The 19835-nt window shown below is 42.5% G+C and overlaps 2 protein-coding genes across 7 annotated transcripts in view; one reads left to right on the forward strand and one right to left on the reverse strand.

The window, feature by feature from the left end:
• Positions 1–19835, forward strand: part of fbxo18 (F-box DNA helicase 1) — a 117078-nt gene that overhangs the window by 92288 nt on the left and 4955 nt on the right. The window lies entirely within an intron of this gene.
• Positions 1–19835, reverse strand: part of LOC138748413 (uncharacterized) — a 56467-nt gene that overhangs the window by 26073 nt on the left and 10559 nt on the right. For 4 of the 6 annotated variants that reach the window (XM_069908561.1, XM_069908559.1, XM_069908560.1 and 1 more), the window contains exon 2: positions 4383–4583. The exons of 1 other annotated variant lie outside the window; for it this stretch is intronic. In XM_069908561.1, the coding sequence (XP_069764662.1) occupies positions 4383–4583 (201 nt within the window). The remainder of the gene's footprint in view (positions 1–4382; positions 4584–19835) is intronic. One more of the 6 variants, XM_069908558.1, reaches the window with a different exon arrangement.

Below are 19835 nucleotides of genomic sequence, written 5' to 3' on the forward strand. Positions count from 1 at the left end.
AGGTGAAACCCAACACTATTAATAGAACCTGCAAACCCTACATGTTTCTGTGAATTTCCACTTTAGAGGCACACTGAGAATTTTTCAACCTCTGCTTCCTGAAACCCCCAGCATAAAGAGGGTGAAGGTGGATTCCCTGTCCCTTTAAGTGAGCAGTTAATTTGTGAATGGTCAACTAACGATATGTATAAATAGATATTCTTCCACTTTCAAAGCCTATGTACAGTGTATATGAACAAGATGATTCCAAGAAGCAACAGAAGTTAAAAGATAAAATAGAGTGGGTTGTTTTTTGAGATCTAGAACTGTACTGTGGGAAGCTATTGGTAGAATGATGACTTAGGCTATGGTATAAGCATCTGTTTAGCTAATAAATCTTTACTGCATGTTATGGGAATAACTTAAATCAGGTAAATGCTGCATATTTTAGAGGTCCTCTGCAGTTTTATTTCCTCTCCACAAATATAATGTTTCCCATGTCAGGTCTGTTGATTAATTTGTGAGGAGTTTGAGGGGATTTAATCTGTTACCATAGACACTGTGCAAACTTCTACAGGTGGACCGTAGAGAGCGTTCTGTCTGGTTGCATCATTGTCAAGTAGGGAGGTACCAACGCACAGGACAGGAAAAGATACAGAGTTGTGAACTCGGCCAGCACCATCATGGGCACCGGCCTCCATTTCATTAAGGACTCGCAAAATCAGCCTCCATCATCAAGGACTCTTCCACCCAGGCCATGCCCTCTTCTCGCGGCTACCATCAGGAAGGAGGTACAGGAGCCTGAAGACAAACACCCAGTGGTGCAGGAACAGCTTCTTCACCTCCGCCATCAGAATGGACAATGAACTACAGACGCTCCCTCACTTTCTCCTCTTTTGCACTAATTTATTTTTTTTAAGTCATTTATAGTAATTTTGCACCTGAGATGGTGCTGCAAAACAACAGAATTATTGGCATATGTTCATGACAATATATCTGATTCTGATAATAGATTGAGATTGATTCCTATAAACTAATTCTCATTATATCAACTACTGTGTGTGGGAAGGTGAAACAGCTGGATATGGCCAACGTTGCCAATCCCAATATTCCCAGAGAGTAATTAATCTTTGTGTGATACTACAGATTCTACCACCAATGTGTATATCTACAGATAGTAGTGCAGGATGACTGTGATTGGCTGAGAGTGTAGCCACACCTACTGGCAGGTCTTAAAGAGTTGCTCCGAGGCAGACCAAGTCATACTGGACTGGTTGATCTACGTGTGATATACTCCAGTCTTTTAGTTAATAAAAGCCTTGGTTTGGATCAACAAGTCTTTGGTTCTATCGACGCGCTCTACACTCTGTAAAATGTCACATTCTCATATTGTCTTCTGTAGGGAAGACAATACATTCTTTATATTTCATACATGAAGTAACTGTAATGTTAGAAATTGAACAGCAGTTCAGCAAAGCAGAGTGCTGAATAGGTCAAGATTATGATCAAACCACTCCATGAATTAAATGCTTCAGTGGGAACAAGTGGCAACACCATGCAATGTCAGTTGCTTCACCTGTACTGATAACCTTAAAGGAAACTAGATTTGAAAAGAGAATAAAATATTTTTCAAACTGCTCACTTTCATTGGATGCAAGAATTTAGGATGAAGAGCACCTGGAACATTTTTTTAAACAAGATTGTACACAGAACACTTGTAGACCGAGGAATATTTAAAATTGTGAAAACATAAATAATTTACCAGATGCACTGATTAAGGAATTACTCAGTCTCAAAGTATTCGGCAAAGGTAAATACAGGGCAGACGTTGATGAATTTAATCAGGGAATCAATCATCCTGTTCCGCTTTTAGTGGGTGTTACATCACGTTTCTTACATGGTGGCATGAAAGAGAGTGCTGCCTCACAGTCCCGGGGATGAGGGTTAGATCCCAACCGTGTCTGTATGGAGCTTGCATGTTCTCCCTGTAAATGTGTGGGCTTCTGCCAGCTGCACCGGTCTCCTCCCAAAGGAACGACTTAAATGGGTGTCAATTTCCCCTTAGTGCAGGTGAGTGACAAAAAAAGGTTTGATGGGCATGTGTGAGAGAATAGGTAGAATGGAAATAAATAAAGGGGGAATGAGGCTCATAGGACTGCTTTCCTTGGACCTGCGGTAGTGCACCAAAGAAAAGGTACAAGGACTGCCTAAAGAAATCTCTTGGTGCCTGCCACATTGACCACCGCCAGTGGGCTGATAACGCCTCAAACCGTGCATCTTGGCGCCTCAGTTTGGCGGGCAGCAACCTCCTTTGAAGAAGACCGCAGAGCCCACCTCACTGACAAAAGACAAGGAGGAAAAACCCAACACCCAACCCCAACCAACCACTTTTCCCTTGCAACCGCTACAACTGTGTCTGCCTGTCCCGCATCGGACTTGTCAGCCACAAACGAGCCTGCAGCTGACGTGGACTTTTTACCCCCTCCATAAATCTTCGTCCGCGAAGCCAAGCCAAAGAAGAACTGTAGATGCAAGAAATAAATCAGCAAGTCTGGCAGCATTAATGGAGAGAAAAGTACAGTTGAGGTTTCAGGGCAGGACCCTTACTAGAGATCTCCCGACCTGCTGAGCCCCTCCGGCTTTTCCTTGCTTGTTCAAATGAGGCTCAATCTACGAGAGGCCTTTCTATGGTACAAGGCCGCATGGAGTATCCGAATGGACCTCAGGTGCTGAAGGCTTCCTGATCAGGTTGGAGGTTTGGATCTGGAGCCTGGGTTATTGATGGATCAAACTGGAGTCTGTGCGGCTGCAGAGGCTGTGGTAGGGATGGGGGTGAATCCACGACATTCGGTGCCTGTGAAGAGGCTTGCAGACGCTGTGGTAGGGATGGGGGCGAATCCACAGGAACTCAGTGACTCTGGACATACCCTCTTTTCACTTCTCTTTCTCTCGTATTGTCAGGGGCACCGGCCGACGCTAACGGTGACTCATTGTCTGCCTTACGGCAGGCAGACGGCAATTTCGTGTAATATTTCATGTTCTGTACTACTACCTGACAATAAAGGAATCTCGAATCTTGAACAAAGGCTTGAAGTAATTAATATATACAAGGTCCAGGTAACATTAGTAAGAGACAGCCCTGCCAAAAATCGCCTCTAGTTCACAAGCCTCAGCACAGAGCTCAAAATGAAGTCATCAGCATGGACTCGCTGCTGCAAGAGATACATGAGAGATTTTTGGCTTTAAAAAAATTGTAATGAGATGTTTCCTGAGCGTTCCTCAATCAGAGAGGAACGTTTTGCTTGGGTTGTTCCTCAATTAAAATACTTTCATTGCCAACCTCCTGCCTCGGCCTCTCTTCCTAAAGCTAGATTGGAATGAGTATTGTTGGAGTATTTCAGTATTCCCTGGGAACTAAAAAAAAATCTGCAACAATCTCTCTTGGGTAAGGAGGAACCAGTTCACTCATAGTTGCAATGACCTGCCTTCAGAACACGGTTGTGGAGATGTAAGATTAGCAACCGCATATCTAATCAATATTGATGGGGCTATTTTGGTTTCTAGTTGTTGAATGAGTCAGAATTACACTCTATAATTGAGCCTATCTCAGTTAAAACTCATTGTACTTCTAAAAACTGTATACTCGGATGGGTCAGTGTGACCAGATATTAAAGGGCACGTATTGGTATCCTAGACATAGATGTATCCTTGAAGGATGCAGGTAATTCCTCCGTCTGTCAGAACAGTGGTACGGTGACAACTAAGAACAAGGCCTTCTGGTTATTTTGTACACTTGGCTAAAATTTCATGTAAGCTGGATATTTAAGGGCAGAGATGAGGAGGAACTGCTTTTCCCAAAGGGTGGGAAATATATGGAATTTTCTACCCATTGAAGCAGTGGTGGCAACCTCAGTACATGTATTTAAGACAAGGTTGGATAGATATTTACATACATAGTAGAGGAATTAAGAAATATGGAAGAGTGGGTGGCCTATGATCAGATCAACCATTATCTAATTGAATGGCAGAGCAGGCTTGACCAACTCCTGCTCTTGCTTCTAATGTTCTTGTGTTCTTAAATCCCCTTTCTAAAGAATGTGAATAACCCTGTGGACAATTTTAGCATGCTGGACATGGACCGTAGAAATTAAGTTCCAAATTTAGATAAATAAAATTGAGCTCATATGCTTGCTCCCTGCTGTTCAATTCCCAAACTGAATTATCCATGAAGGCAATTGGAGATCAGTTAATTGGGAAGTTGTCAGATGAAGTAAGGTTTAAAGGGTTTTAATCCTGTCTATTTTTAATTCCAGAAGATTTAAAAATAGATTTCAGATTTCTCAGCCAAGTGGCCTGTGTAAGATTCATGCAAAACACATAGTAGAAAGGTACATTGTACTTACCTATGCACTGGAGTATTGGTTCTGACCATTTGGCAAATTCAGAGCCGTTCTGACATTTGATGAGATTGGATGTTCCTGCCTTTCTCTTATAACCCCTCTGGCACTTCAGTCGGAGTTTCCGACCAACCTCAAACCGTGTTTCCATTATTTCGCTCATATCAACATTTTCAACATTAAAATTGGGTTTGCTGCAGCTGTCTACTGAAAGCAAGAAGAAACATTGGAAATCTAATTGCTGTCATTCTAAATAGCCCTTTTCAGGGCCAATAAATTGTGCAACAGCCAATGTAAATCAACACATTAGATTTTTATTCGAATGTAACTTTTAAGGTTTTACTTTCTTTCAGGCTTTGGCTTTTCTGAGCCAAATTTCTACTGCATTAAGCTGAAAGCAAAACATCCAATCTACAAATACTAACAAACATAATAATGTCAGTAATGTATTTGGCAAGTAAATAAGTATTTGTGTTTTAACGTGTTAATAATTTAGCCAGCCTCTTTTGGCAGGCAAGGCTTACTTTAACTGTTAGGCTACTTTCAAAACAAAACACTTTACTGTAAATTAATTTGCTGATGAAGCTAAGGCCACTGGCAGAATCAGAGATGTCAATGAGGAAGTGTTCAGGAGGGAGATAGGTCAGCTCGTGACACAACAACCTTGCACTCAACGTTGGCAACGTTGGCAAGACGGAAGGGGAAACCAGGAGAACACGAACCAGTCCTCATCAAGGGCGGTCAGCAGTGGAAAGGGTAAAGAACTTCACATTCTTGCGTGTCAACATCTCTGAAGATCTGACCTGGAGACCTCATGTCGATGCATTCACAATCACAGCGGCTATATTTCGTTAGAGGAGTTTGAGGAGATTTAATATGACACCAGAGACGCTTTCAAAATTTTGACAGGTGCATTCTGATTGGTTGCATCATTGTTTGGAATGGAGGTGTCATTGCACCGGACAGGAACAGGCTACAGAGGATTGAAAACTCGGCCAGCACCATCATGGGCATTAGTCTTCACTCCATTAAAGACATCTTTAAGAGGCGATGCCTCAAGAAATCAGCTTCGATCACAGCGGTTCTCAACCTTTTTCTTTCCACTCACATCCACTTTAAGTATTCCCTATACCATAGGTGCAAGAACTTAAGGAGGTATGTGGGTGGAAAGAAAAAGGTTGAAAACCATTGTTTCAATTGTAACTAATTGACTCGTTATGTGTACGGTTTCATAACTCCAAAGGAAATGGGCCAATGACCATTTTTCTCAAGCAAAATATTTCATTAACAATTGGGTCTAGAGCAGGGATTCTCAATCCTCCCATCCCACCTTAAGCAATCCCTTACTAATCACAGAGCACCGATGACATAGGGATGACTTAAAGTGGTACGCAAGTGGAAAGAGAAAGGTTGAGAACCACTGGCCTATCTTCAAGGACCCTCACCACCTTTTCTCACTGCTACCATCAGGAAGAAGGAGTTGAAAGATGCATAGGTTACAAAAATAAAACCAGCTGTTTCCCCTCTTTTTGCACTATTTATTTTTAAATATTGTATTTACGTATCTGTAATATATTGCAATCTTACTCCCATAATGCACGATGCCTGCTGCCTCAAAACAACACACTCTGAGACACTTTTTTATGAGAATAAACCCGATTCTGATTCTGAAATATTTTGGAAAAAGTTACTAGTAATGTCAGAAATACATAGCCAGTCTGCATACAGCAAACTGTTCCACTGTGTTGAGGAGCAGACAATCTGTTTCTGAATCTTGATCTTCATAGTAGATCACAGATATTGCCATGCCTGCGTTGATCATACTGAGATTTAAATCTATCTGATGCTCTAGGTCAGGATTTCTGACAACCCACACTTCCACTCACATATCAATAATGTACAGAAAAACATCTAATTCAGATCAAGTAATAATAAAAATAAAGAAAGATTTGCATTATAGATCTTTGCCAATCATTAAAGATAACATTTTGTACTCAGTGTAACTTTAAACATTTTATTTCCTTGAAATAGATATATTCTATTTTAAAAGACATTTATTATTGTATTCATCCAGTTAAGTGTTCCAGCCACATGTACTAATTCATGATCTCTCTTATCTGTGCGTGAGTTGGAGTAGCAGACATAATGTGACAATAAAATTGAATTTGGACGTGTACTGGAGATTTTCAAGTGTGTCATGTGTGCGGACCCAGGAGAGCAGGGAGTGGAGATGCAGCTCTGCTCCACGGCGTCCAAACACCTGGTCCAAATGCAGGTGGCTCTGTACAGGATTTAAACAGCCTTCCAAAGGCCAAGACATGCTTTTAATGAGAATCCTGCAAACTGTGTCCAAGATGCTTGACAGCAGCCATGGAGAGCTGGGGGGAGGGGGGGGGGGGTGGTTTCAGACTCCGGGCAGCAGCAGGGCACCAGAAACAGAGACTTTGTAGCTGGGGGACCCGCACAGGCTACTGGCTGCTGGAGACGAGCTCATGGGAATTAGGTAATGGAACTGGGATTCGAGAGGGTGCTGAGGGCAAGAAGGGCTCCTGTAGGGCCTCGGGGGCTGAAGGCTTCCTGATCATGCCAGAGGTTTGAAACTGAGCCCAGGTGGCCGATGGATTGAACAGGAGTCTGTGCGGCTGCAGAGGTTGTGGGTGCGCTGGAGGCGAATCCGTGGACACTCAGTGTCACTGAAGGGACTCTCTTATGCTTCTCTTTCTCTCTTACTGTAAGGGGCGCTGGGAAATACTAATGGTGACTCTTGGCCTTGAGGCAGGCAGAAGAAATTTAGTGCAATATTACTTTTTCAGTATCATTGCAAGACAATAAAGGAATCTTGAATAAAGGAATCATGAAAGTTCACATGGTGGCGGGGGGGGGGGATTATATACCTCACTGGGAGAGTCAATGCCTGCAAATCCCCTCCCTCCTTGGTGCCGACACTGCTCTGTGTCTCTATCCATTGACGCTGCCCAACCTGCTGATCACATGCAGCAAATCTAGATTCAATTTCAGATCTCGGTGTCTGCAGCATTTCCATTGAGTTTGGGGGAGGTTGCAGGAGTCTGGCGATGGCACGAAGCCATCTGGTTTACTTCTCTCAGCTCCCACCTCCCTTCCACCGAGCCGCCTCGCAAGTCCTGTCTGTGCTGCCTTCTGTGTCCTGCCTCCCTTCTACACCTATTACCTCCTGCTTTTACCACCACGTCCCTCCCTCTACAGCTCACCTTACCTTTTTATCCAGATGCCTGCCGACATTTTTCCCTACCAAGCCCAAAACGCCCGTGATGTATTTTCATCTTTGTAATATAAAAGACACTGTTTGATCTGCTGAGTTTCTCCAGCATCGTGCTTTACCAACATAACCTACTTCTTAGAACGTGCATCAGTAAACACAGCAACTGGCCCTTTGACCCATGATGTTTATCCCAGTACTGATGCCAATTTAAAATGCACATCTACCTCCACATGCTCCCATTCTATGTGCCCATCTCTAAAAACACTGCCATAATTGCATCAATCACCACTCTGGGCAGCACGTTCCAGGCGTTTCATGTTCGTTTCAAGGAGGCCGGCCACAATATTGTCATGCATTGATGCATCCTCAGAGTCTAACTAAGAATCAGAGCTAATCAGAAATGCAAATTCTAACCAAACAGACCACTGATAATAACTCTATGATGGCGGTGATTAAAGTCGTCTTCTATCGTTGCAGCTTTTAAATTCTCAGCAGCAGTGAATATCATAAGGAGAAGAAAAGGTAATGAGGAATGGTCGGGCACTGAGCAGTGCAGTAGAACAGAGGGTTCTGGGAATACAGATACATAATTCCCTGAAAGTGGCGTCACAGGTGGACAGGGTTGTAGAGAAAGTTTGGGGCTCATTGGCCTTCATAAATCATAGTATCGAGTATAGGAGTTGAGATGTTGTGGTAAAGTTGTATAAGACATTGGTGAGGCCAAATTTGGAGTATTGTGTTTAGTTTTGGTCACCGAACTACAGGAAGGATATCAATAAGATAGAAAGAGTGCAGAGAAGATTTACTAGGATGTTGCAGGGAAAGGTTAAACAGGTTAGGACTTTATTCCTTGGAGTGCAGAAGAATGAGGGGAGATTTGATCGAGGTATTTAAAATTATGGAGAGTATAGACAGAGTAAATGTAGATAGGATTTTTTCCACTGAGGGTAAGGGAGAGACAAACTAGAGGACATGGGTTAAGAGGGAAAGGGGAAAAGTTTAGGGGGAGCATGAGGGGAAACTTCTTCACTCATCTTGGCAGAAGCAAGGATGTTTGTCTGCGGTGTACAAACTGCATTTCAACAGGAGCACTTTGAAAGTCACTGATCAGTTGTGGGCTGTTGTGGACCATCCCGCAATGGTTTGATAAAATGTATCTGTGAATTCGGTTGTTATTAGTCAAGACGGCAGTTATTACCCATCTCCTAAAAAGCTGCCATTTTGAATCTCAGCAGCTGGTGTGATTGGATAGATCGTACAGGATGTCAGTGGAACAAAACTTACAAGATGAACGCAAAGGAATTTCAGATTTTCAGGTTCCAAATTTATTGTCAGAGTGCACACATGACATCACATACAACCCTGAGATTCTTTTTCCTGCAGGCAAGGCAGAATCACCACTTATTAGTCGTGCAAATAAACTGTACTCAATTTTCAAAAACAAAGAAATGTAACTGGTTTTGGTGACATTGAATGCAAGGATGTTGGTCTACCATTCAGCCAAGTTTTCAATCTTCCTCCTAAATGCTGACTCTGGTCTTTTATATAGGAATAAAACACGAAAGTCTGATTCCATGATTGAAGTAGAAACACAATGCTGGAGAAAATCAGCAGGTCAAACGGTGGGCTTTATATAGCAAAGATAAAGATACAAAACCAACGTTCCAGGCGTGAGGCCTTCATCTATACAACCCTGTACCATGGTCTCATGAGCAAGTTTGTAGATGGTGTTGCTGTTGTTAGGATGGGCATAAATGCCCTCCGAAGCATTTTGGCAGATCCACGTCCTTCTATACATGAACATCTGCAAGTGATTGATGTTCAGGTGAATTCCATGGAGAGAAGGATTGGCACAGCCAATTAGAGCCTGTTTTCCTCATCCAAGACCAAGATTTAGATCACGTCAGCTATTAAAAACATTGTAAGTCTTCAAGCTCGAGTAGAATTGGGATGTGGCAGTCCAGGCCTTCATTTTATCTTCAATCTCTACACAGGCTACCCAGAAACAATTTTTGAAGGGTTTAACATGAACATCTATCTGCTTTTCATTATTTATTTGATGTCTGAGTAATGTTGATCAGAATATTTGATTTCCAAACAGCTCCATAAATCTGCCTATGGGACTTTTAACATTTAGTCACAGAGCTGTACAGCATGCAAATGGACTATACAGCCCAATCTGTCTATGCCAATGAAGTTGCCCATTTGACCTCGTCCCATTTACCTGTGTTTGATCCATATTCTTCTAAACTCTTCCAAAAATGTACCCGTTGAAATGTGTTTTTCATGTCGTAGTTGTACCTGCCCTTTGCTTAATCCACCGGCATCTCGTTCCCAACACCCACCACTCTCTATGTGCGGAATGTACCTTTTAAATCCACAGCCATGGTTCTTAATGCAATTGTTCAATGAGTTATTAACCACTTTACTCATTTTACACTCTACTCACTTTACACCTATGACTGTGTGGCTTAGTATGACGACAGCACCATTTACAAATTTGTAAACGATACCATGTCAGTGGGTTGTATAAAGGAAGAAGATGAGTCAACATACAGGAGGGAGATTGACAACAGTGCACATAATGAGTCAATTGAGTACAGTTAAAACAGTGGTTTTCAACCTTTTTCTTTCTACTCACATACCACCTTAAATACTAATCACAGAGCACCTACGGCAGAGGGAATACTTAAAAGTGATACATGAGTGGAAAGAAAAAGGTTGAGAACCACTGTTTTAGACTCTCCTTCTTTGCGATAAATTGACTTATCTATGCGTCTGATGACATTAGGAACATCTATAAGGTTGCCCATCAGCTTCATGTATTCCAGGGAGAAAAGTCTAAGCCTGTCCAGCCTGTCCTTATAAATCAAGCACTCCAATCCCAGCAAGATTGCTGTCACAATCATTTTTGACACCCACTCCAATTTAATGAAATTCTTGTTGCAGCAATGTGACCAGAGCTGAAGAAATCATAGTGCCACAAAAACAAATATAGTAAAACCCCTGATATCCAGAATTCAAGCAACTATCAACCTCAAGCAACCAGCAAAAAAATCGAGGAAAATAAAACTTTTTAAAAACAAAAATATAAATAATAATAAATTAAAATTTAAATAAAATGTTCATATTGTAAAAGTAAATGTTCTCAGAAGTAACACATAAATCTTTGGTGAAGGTGGGAGCAAATATTCAGTCAGCGGAGGATCTTGGTCACCCTTTGATCTTAGCAGCTGTTTGAATAAAGTTGGGTTTGAATAAAATGGCATTGCCCAGAATAGTTGATGCCGCTCGCCGTTGGAGTGACTTTCTTGAAGTCAATGCCTGCTTAGTAAGATTTTTTTAAAACTTTATTGGTATATTATTAATTATATTAGTAAGGCTTTAATCTGTAAATTTAGGTGGGGGTAATTGTCTGTGATATTATTGTTTGTGTTTTGGGCAGCTCTGTGGAGGGGGAGAAACCTGCAGATGCAGCGACAGTTAAACATTTTCAAAAAATGTGATGAAAAATAAAGTAAAATGCTTTGAGATTTATATATTCATGCAAATGAAGTTTGTTCAGTGTAACTACAGTCTAGTATTTTTGTCTTTTAAACTGTTTATTCTTAATGCAGGTGTATTAATTAGGCATTGTAAGAGCGAGTCTCAAGCAACTGGAAAACTCACTTATCCGGCAGCTACCAATCACCGTAGGTGCCAGATACTAGGGGTTTTACAGTAAGTATGCAATAAATAAGTGTGTAAAAAGTAGTTCAGCAGTAAACAATGGCATCCGGTATGGATAAAGTACATAGTGCAGGGAAGAGAGAATTGTACAGATAGACACCCTAGACAGTGCAAGGGAATCATTTTTTGTCAGTGTGGGATCACTTTAAGTGTTTGATAACATGAAAAAATAAACCATCCTTTGAACTTGGAGCTTGGTGTTCTCAAGCCTGATTGAAGTTGGGGGGGGGGGGGGGAGAGGGAGAAGAGAGCAAGACTAGGATTGGATGACAAGCCCTTTAATATTATAGTGTGGTGGCTCACCACTAGGCAGGCGAACCGGCCCTGCTTGTATGCCATGTGGCGGGGCAGCCAGCCAAAATGGTGCCGTCGGGGGTGTTCCCTTCCTCCCAGCACGAGGTTCAGAAGCCCGCACTGGGGAACCACGTGACGCCCGTGTGATATCAGCGCCCTCCAGCGTGATTCTCAGCCAGGTCCGGGCTGGGAGTGTAAGTACAGCCTGGCAGCCTGAAATAAACTAATCTGCTCACTGAACTCAACCTGTCTGGTTGCGTGTGTTATTGCAGGAGCAATGTAGCTGCCACTACAATTGGTGACCCCGACTGGTTCTAACGTCTTTGAACCTATCATGAGAGAGCCTAGGATCACCGCTATAGCCGAAAAACTGCCTGAATTCTGGGTTCAGGAGCCAGAGACCTGGTTCGGCCACGCGGAGGCTCAGTTTCACCTCTGCCAGATTTTGTCCGACACGACCAAATTCTACCATGTGGTCGCTGCCCTGGACCAGGCCACTGCCAGAAGCGTGCTGCACCTTGGTCAGCACCCATCAGCCAAAGACAAACACGAGACCATCAAGCGAGTGCTTACCAGATCCCTCGGACTATCCAGACACCAGCGTGCTGCTCAGATGCGGAACCTCAATGCCCTAGGGGACAGGACCCCAATGGAGCTGATGGACGAGATGTTTGCACTCATGGGTGAGCACACCAACTGCCCACTCTTCGAGCGTATTTTCCTTGCCCAGCGGAATCCAGCCGCTGCTGGTCCAAGAGAGCTTCACCGACCTGAGGAAGATCGCCCAAAAGGCCCAAGAGCTATGGCTCGCAAGATTCCTGGAGGGCTCAGCAGTCCTGCAGGTCACGAGGTACGGGCACGACCACGCCAAACCTGCCCCTAGCGCTGTGGTAGAGCATCTGGCCCCTGCTGGGGTCCCCAAGAGTGTAACTAAGGCCAAACCATCCGCTCAAGGCCTCTGCTTCTACCACCAGTGCTGGGGAGTCAAGGCTCGGAAGTGTTGTCAGCCCTGCACATTCCAGGGAAACGACCAGGCTGGCCGCTGTTAATGGCTGCAGCGGCTGGCCAAGGACACAGCCTCCTCTACCTGCAGAACTCATTCAGTGGCCGGCGGTTCTGAGTTGACACTGGAGCCCAGATCAGCATCATCCCGGCCATGGCCGTCAAGTCCAGGAACCAACCTTGTGGACCTCCCCTCTGTGCGGCCAACGCAACAGCAATCCGGACGTATGGAGACAAGACAGTCCACTTCCAGATTGGCCAAAGAAATTTCGCGTGGAGCTTCACTATTTCATCCCTCCTGACTGCCATCCTGGGTGCAGACTTCCACTAGGCAGGTGAACTGGCCCTGCTTGTAAGCCACGCGGCAGGACAGCCGGCCAAAATGGCGCCGTCGGGGGTGTTCCCTTCCTCCCAGCATGGGGCTCAGATGCCCGCCCTGGGGGATCACTTGATGCCCAGGTGACGTCAGTGCCCTCCAGCACGGTTCTCAGCCAGGTCCGGGCTGGGAGTATAAGTACAGTCCAGCAGCCTGCAATAAACTCGTCTGCTCACTGAACTCAACCCGTCTGGTTGTGCGTGTTCTTTCTGGAGCAGTGTAGCTGCCACTACAACAGCAGGTTTCCTTGGGACAGTGAGAATGATAGATGGAGTTGATGGAGGGGAGATCGGTCTTCGTGATCTGCTTTTACCCCTCACTGTGGTTTCTTGCCATCTTGGGCAGAGTTCCTGTAACAGGCTGTGAAGTGGACTATAGCACACCAGATGTCCTCAGGCTTCTGTGAAAGTAGAATCTCTGGTGTGCTTTCTTCATTGTAACATTAGTGTGGTCGACCTATGACAGGGTGTTGGTGATATTTAGAAGATAGATTATTACAGTACAATACAGGCCCTTCAGCCCACAAGTTGGATTATGGTGATTTCCTCCTGAGAACTTGAAGCTCTCCACCATATCCAACTCAGTACTGTTAATATATGCTGGGACATGTTCTACTTTATTCTTTCATTTATCGATAATACATCACGATGTCATTAAAATTATGAAAATCCAGCAGACCGGGCCTGTATTTAAGTTAAACAAGAACGTTTGCCAATGCTGTGATTGTAGCTTTTAATGCACAGAAGTACTGGAGAAAGTCAGCGTTCTTTATGGCAAAAATACATGACCCACATTTCAGGGCTGTCAAGGGATGAGCAAAATGCAGCCAGTTGACTGATTGCATTTATTTAGTGCATTCCAGGATTTTAGAAAGAAGGCTTTAAAATGCTATGAAAGCGATTTATTACCATGGTTCACGAGAGGTGACCGTCTTCTGGACTCATGGCGAGGTTGATGAGATTGGGCAGGCTGAAACTGTTCTCTGAAGGATAGAAAAGTTGAGGGATTTGATGGACGTGTTTAAGATCATGGAGGTGTTGGATAAAGAACTCCATGGTTGATAACATTTGCTCCATGCTTAATAATTTTCATGCAGAAAGTAAAGGTGCGAACAGTTGTAACTCCATTTCAGTTCCATAGGCCTTTGCTTGACAACATGTTGATTCTGGAGGCAGTACAGAGATTGCCAAGTCTAGGCATGGTACAATCTTGAATCTCTCACTGATAAAATTGCAAATCGAGAAAGTTTTCTGTGACGCTTACTCTTTGATGCAATGAATGCAAAATATCTTAAAGCCTCAAAAACATATGCAGACATGCCCTAGAATCTGGGAAATATTGCCTAAATATAGCACCGTAGGTAAATTGTACAAATGATCTGCCAGCTCTGGAGTACCTTGGACATGCCTCTCCCTTCAAATGCTGGCAATTATTGCAATTCTTGAGTAAGACTATGATATTAATCTCTATTACAATGTCTGTAGACTGTAAAAGGGATGCCCTACTAGACCATTAAGCCACTCATTGAAGTCACTGCAGGTAGATGCAGAGGCTGCTTAATTCGCTCAGCATTTCCAACATCTCTTTTTTATGTATATTTTCCAATATCGCTTGGTTCAGGGATATAGAAAGAGCTGGTATAATTTATTTAATCTGCATAAAGTTGGCACAAATGGATTGTTTTCTTTGTGTGGCTGGATATAACGAATGGGGGACCAAAACCATTTTTAAAATAATTTAATTGGATTTAATGAATCAACTTGGATGAAGACACCAAAGGCAGGGTTGATAAATGTGCGAGTGATGCAAGGATTTTTTTCAGCTGCTCCCGTCGGGAAAGAGATACAGGAGGATCAGAGCCAGCACCTCCAGGCCGAGGAACAGCTTCTTCCCATGAATAGTGAGACTCTCATATGTACAAAAAAAAAATTATTTATTTGTATAGATGAATACTTGTCCTGCATATATACTGTTTTTATTTTATACGTGTCCTATGTCTAGTAGTGTGTCTGCATGTTTTGCACCGAGGACCGGAGATCGCTGTTTCACTGAGTGGCACTTGTGCAACCAGGTGACAATAAAGTTGACTTGATTTGGAAAGATGAGAAGGTCATTTGTGAAAAGAATATAAGGCAAGTATAAAGTGATAGAGATGGGTTAAGTGAGAGATCTCAGAACTGTGAAATGCAAAGGGATCTGGGAGTCTTCATGTTTCTCAAACATCAGGTCTCCAGGTACAGCAAGTAATGAGGAAAGTGAATGCAAGAGGCATTATTTGGATTTAAAGAGAGGAGAAACTGAATACAGAACAACATTGGCCCTGTGTCAATTCATATGGAGCATTAGTGAAATCATATCTGGATTTATGTGTACACTACTGTCTACCCACTTAATGAGAAATATGAATGCAAAAATATTGAAGCAATTCAAATAAGGCAGATGACACCAATACCTGGAATGACTGGATTGTCTCATGGTGAAAGGTGCGACAGATTAGACTTGTAAAAGCAAGTGGGGTCTCTACTGAAACGTATGACTCTGAGATCCCTTGACAGGGTGTATGTGGAGAGGTTATTGACCCTTGTGGGAGAATTTAGACAAGGAATCACAGTTTAAAAATCAGACAATGCCCACTTTAGACAGAGACAGAGCCATTTTTTCCCTCTCTCAGATTGTTATTAGATTTTTGGAACTCTCTTTATCAAAGGATGTGAAGTCAGACAGGAAAGGTTTGGAGGGACAAATAATATAGTCTTAATAAAAGGTTATGGCTCAAAATATCATCCATTCTTTTTCTCCCACTGGTGCTGCTCAACCCACTGGGTACCTGCAGCAGATTGTCTTTAGATTACAGCTCTGTGTTTCCACAGGCCTATAGGTAATAATGTTAATGTAAATACTCGCTTTAAAATTAAATGCTACCATTGCCATATTTAATTTTGTTACTATTTTCAAAATGGTTCCAATGTTGCATGTTTTTTGTTTCACTGTAACTCACAGACATTACAATAAACAACTCAATTTAAACCACAGTTGGCATAATTGTTGGGTCAAAGGTCCTGTTTTTGAGCTGTAAAAATCAACAGCTCTATGTCTATAACTCAATGTCTTAAAACTTTTAAGACCGTGGTAAACAGATTCTCAATAAGCACGGGGTTGAAAAGTAGGTAGAGACGGGGTTTACAGTCGGATCAGCCATGCTCTTATTGAATGGCATAACAGGATGGAGGGGCTGAGAAGTCTAATTCTGGCCCTAATTTGCATGTCTATACAACTGGCTGCTGTGTTGTAAAAGCAATCAGTCCACAATTAAAGGGATAGTTAACATTCACTTTGCAAAGTTTCCTGATAGAATGTTATTCCAACTTCCTCAAACTCTGAAATGGGTGGGTTGGTATCAGGTTTTAGGGTTTAAAACTTAAAATAGCCCCTCGTCTAACCCCTCTTCATGAACATTAAAATTTATGCCATCATATTTGAAAGTTAACAGCTCATGTGGGATCAATGAACAAGTATACTTTAAAATTATGTTGCACAATTTTGCCCATGTGCCAAACTATGAGGATCCTTTTTTCTTAGTAAACCTGTTCTGACACAACAACCTCATTGGTATCACAAATAAAGCAGGCATCGATCTAACGCTTCAGGGCCATGAATTTTCTTTGGAAAGGAATAATGTTTTTGAAATCACTGCTCTAATTTCTAATTAGAGTTCATTAGCCTCTAATTCTCCTCTCTCTCCAGGGCCAGTATTTTTAAAAATTTATATTGATTTTGCTTTCAGGTTATAGTTTAAGTTTTAAAAAAAAGAGTTTCCCGTGGTTTACGACTTTCAAAACAATCTTTAAAATATTCTTCTTCAAATAACCTTTAAAAACTTGTTAATTTAGGATTTTAAAAATGGGAAATTTAAAAAAAATGCAGCAGGATTTGAATCTGACCTTGGGTCAGATCAAGTGTGTTTCAAGAGCTCATGTATGAGTTGGGACTTAGGATGTTCCCTCTTAAGTTTTAGGGGTCAGTGTGTGCAAAAATCTTACGGCTGTGCAATTTTTTTTTTTCCCTGTGACCAAAGTCTGTGCACACTGAAGGTTTGTGCAAATGTAAACTTGAAATTAGGTCAAGATAGTTTGGGCACAGTCTATCTCTCATGGTTAATAAAACCATATTAGCATGTTTTAATCTAATACAAGTATGATTACATTCTATGAAGTAATATGGTTAGTTGAGATTTGTGCACGTGTTAATGTCCTTTGTGCGCTGGTTGCAAAACCTGTGTGCACACATCCGTGCACACTTAGAGGGAACAGTGGTAGGGAGTGCAACTTTTCAAGTCACTTGCTTGTCATTCTCAGTCCTAGAAATAAATATTATCAGACTATGACTGCCCAATATTGTATTTCAAGAAATCGGAATCAGGGAACAGCCTTTGAAGTTATAGATGCATTAAGTAAGTTGGACAACCAAAGGAAATGGCAGGTGCTGGAACCTGAAGCTAAACTCTGCCAAAGGAACTCAGCGGCTCACGTCGCATCTGTGAGAGTAAAAGAATGATCGACATTTCGAGCATCTGTTCAAGAGTTTTGGGTCGAAACATCGACCTTTCTTTATCTCCTGCTGATCCTACTTGAGCCACCGAGTTTCTCCAGCAGAGCCTGGTGGATCCGGTATCTCCTTCCCCAAGGGGAGCAGCTGAAAGATGCTGTGTGTGGGGGTCCTCAGTGATTTTGCTAGCCATCTTTAGACTATGATACCAGAGTTCCTCAAGCATTTCTGTGAGTTCACTAGAATATTTGCCATTGTCTTTTGCTAAACTAATACAGCATGGTGAAAAGAGTAATGATACCACCCCTAAATATCCACCAATCATCGCATTAAGAACATGCAACATACATATATACGCATATAATAAATGCATTGAGCATTCCCCTTCAACAGTGATCACATTTTGTTCCCTGCTCATGCTCCTGTGTGCAAACAATGGTACATCTGCAAGGAGCTCTTTCTACTTTACTGGGCCAGTTTAGTTGTTCGTTGGCAACCTTGAAGCTCACAGCATCCTGCCTATGAAGATCACAGTTCTGTTTGAGCTTTCAGGTGTGCAAAATCTGTCTTTATTTGGCACGTCAACGATCAGTCCGGTCTCTTACAGGATCAGCGCTGGGAACAGCTCATCATCTCAATACACTTATGCCTTTCTAATGGGTCAATGGGCTTCATTTCTTCCTGAATACATATTCTATTATCTAGAAGAGCCATTCTCAATAATAGGGCTATATGGTCTCCCTGGGGCTCACAGTACATAAGGTTGGGGGGGGGGGGGGGCGGAAGCACAGACTGAAATCATAAAATATTTTTCATGGAGTTAGTGGGCCAGAAGTATGGAAGGAACAAAATAAACTTGAAGGGGGCCCATAAACTTTGAGCAGAGTCCTAAGGGACCATATGGAAAAAAAAAATCACAGATCGTAGAAGTCATTTGTGCTTCTTTGTCTACTCTGCGACCTTCTGCTGGATGAAAATGATCCCCTTGATCTCAATATACATTTCTAATATTTACCTTGTTACTAGTATTTATTCTTTGTCCCCATTTGCTTTCACTAATGATATAGGATATAGGAGCAGAAGGAGGCCATTCAGCCTATTGAGTCCGGATACTGGAAATTAGATGGCTATGTTAAAAATAACTATGATATGTACAGAATCAATAGACTGTCAAAGCAAGGAGAGTGAATATATGGCTGAAGGATGTGGTGGGGGGGGGGGAATAGTTGCCTCTAGAACTGGTAGGAGGGGGGAGGTGTGGTCGGTGGTGTAGACATGACAGAAGATATGCACAGTCACAACTGAGGGGGTTTGTACTGCAGGAGAACACAGCCCAAACTAAATTCCATGCTTTCTGCTGTTGGAAAATTAAAATTATTGCCTGTCATGTCCTCAACAGAAGTCATTCTAATTTAGTGATTGTTAATTGAAGGTGTCTGTCATTTTATTTTTTCTAGCTGGTTTAATTTTTATTGCAGAACATTTAACAGAGTATTAACATAGATTAAGGAGTATTAATACAGACACCAAAGGTAAACATTAAGTTTCACTGTCATCACATTCTGTTGCTATGTTTACTTAGAAGCACAAAATATGTTGCCTTTCAAGTCCATCAGGTTGCACATTTCACAGGTGATAAACCAGGCAGAGGAGCTGACCTCACGTTAATTCCATAATTCCATTGGGAAGTACATTAAAAAAAGGACAGTCCATACATGTTGATCAACTTCCTGAAATATACATTAAAATGAGCCGTGATAACAGTAGAAAATGTGGGAAGAACTCAACATGTTAGGGAACATCTAGAGAAACACTTACTATTTCAAATTAAAGACCAGATTTTAAATTTAAAAAAATGTGGCTTTTGCAATATATACTTCATTAATTTGTACCTTACACCCTTCTACAGATATACTGTTACATTGTTAGTGTTCAATGGGCTATCCCCTCTCTTTAACTGCCTATCGTCCATGTCCTTTCTCAGCAGGGAAGCAGGGTTTCGGCCCAAAACACCAGCTGTCCATCTCCCTCCACGGATCCTGCTCAGCCTGTTACCTTTCTCCGGCAGTTTGTTTTTTGCCCTTGTTTCTTGTACCTCCATGGACCAGTTGTCACAGTAGCCTCACAATAAAGAAGAGCTCTCTCTCTCTCTCTCTCTGGCAAAGCGGCTAGCAGCTTTCAGGGGCCTAGCAGTCCCCGCTGCCTGACAGTCCCCCGGCGCGGGACTACAGCGCTGGGGTGGCCGGCATGGGATGCCAGGGAGACGGCTCCC

This window comes from Narcine bancroftii, chromosome 13 (assembly GCF_036971445.1).
Source record: "Narcine bancroftii isolate sNarBan1 chromosome 13, sNarBan1.hap1, whole genome shotgun sequence".
In the NCBI taxonomy this organism is placed as follows: Eukaryota; Metazoa; Chordata; class Chondrichthyes; order Torpediniformes; family Narcinidae; genus Narcine; species Narcine bancroftii.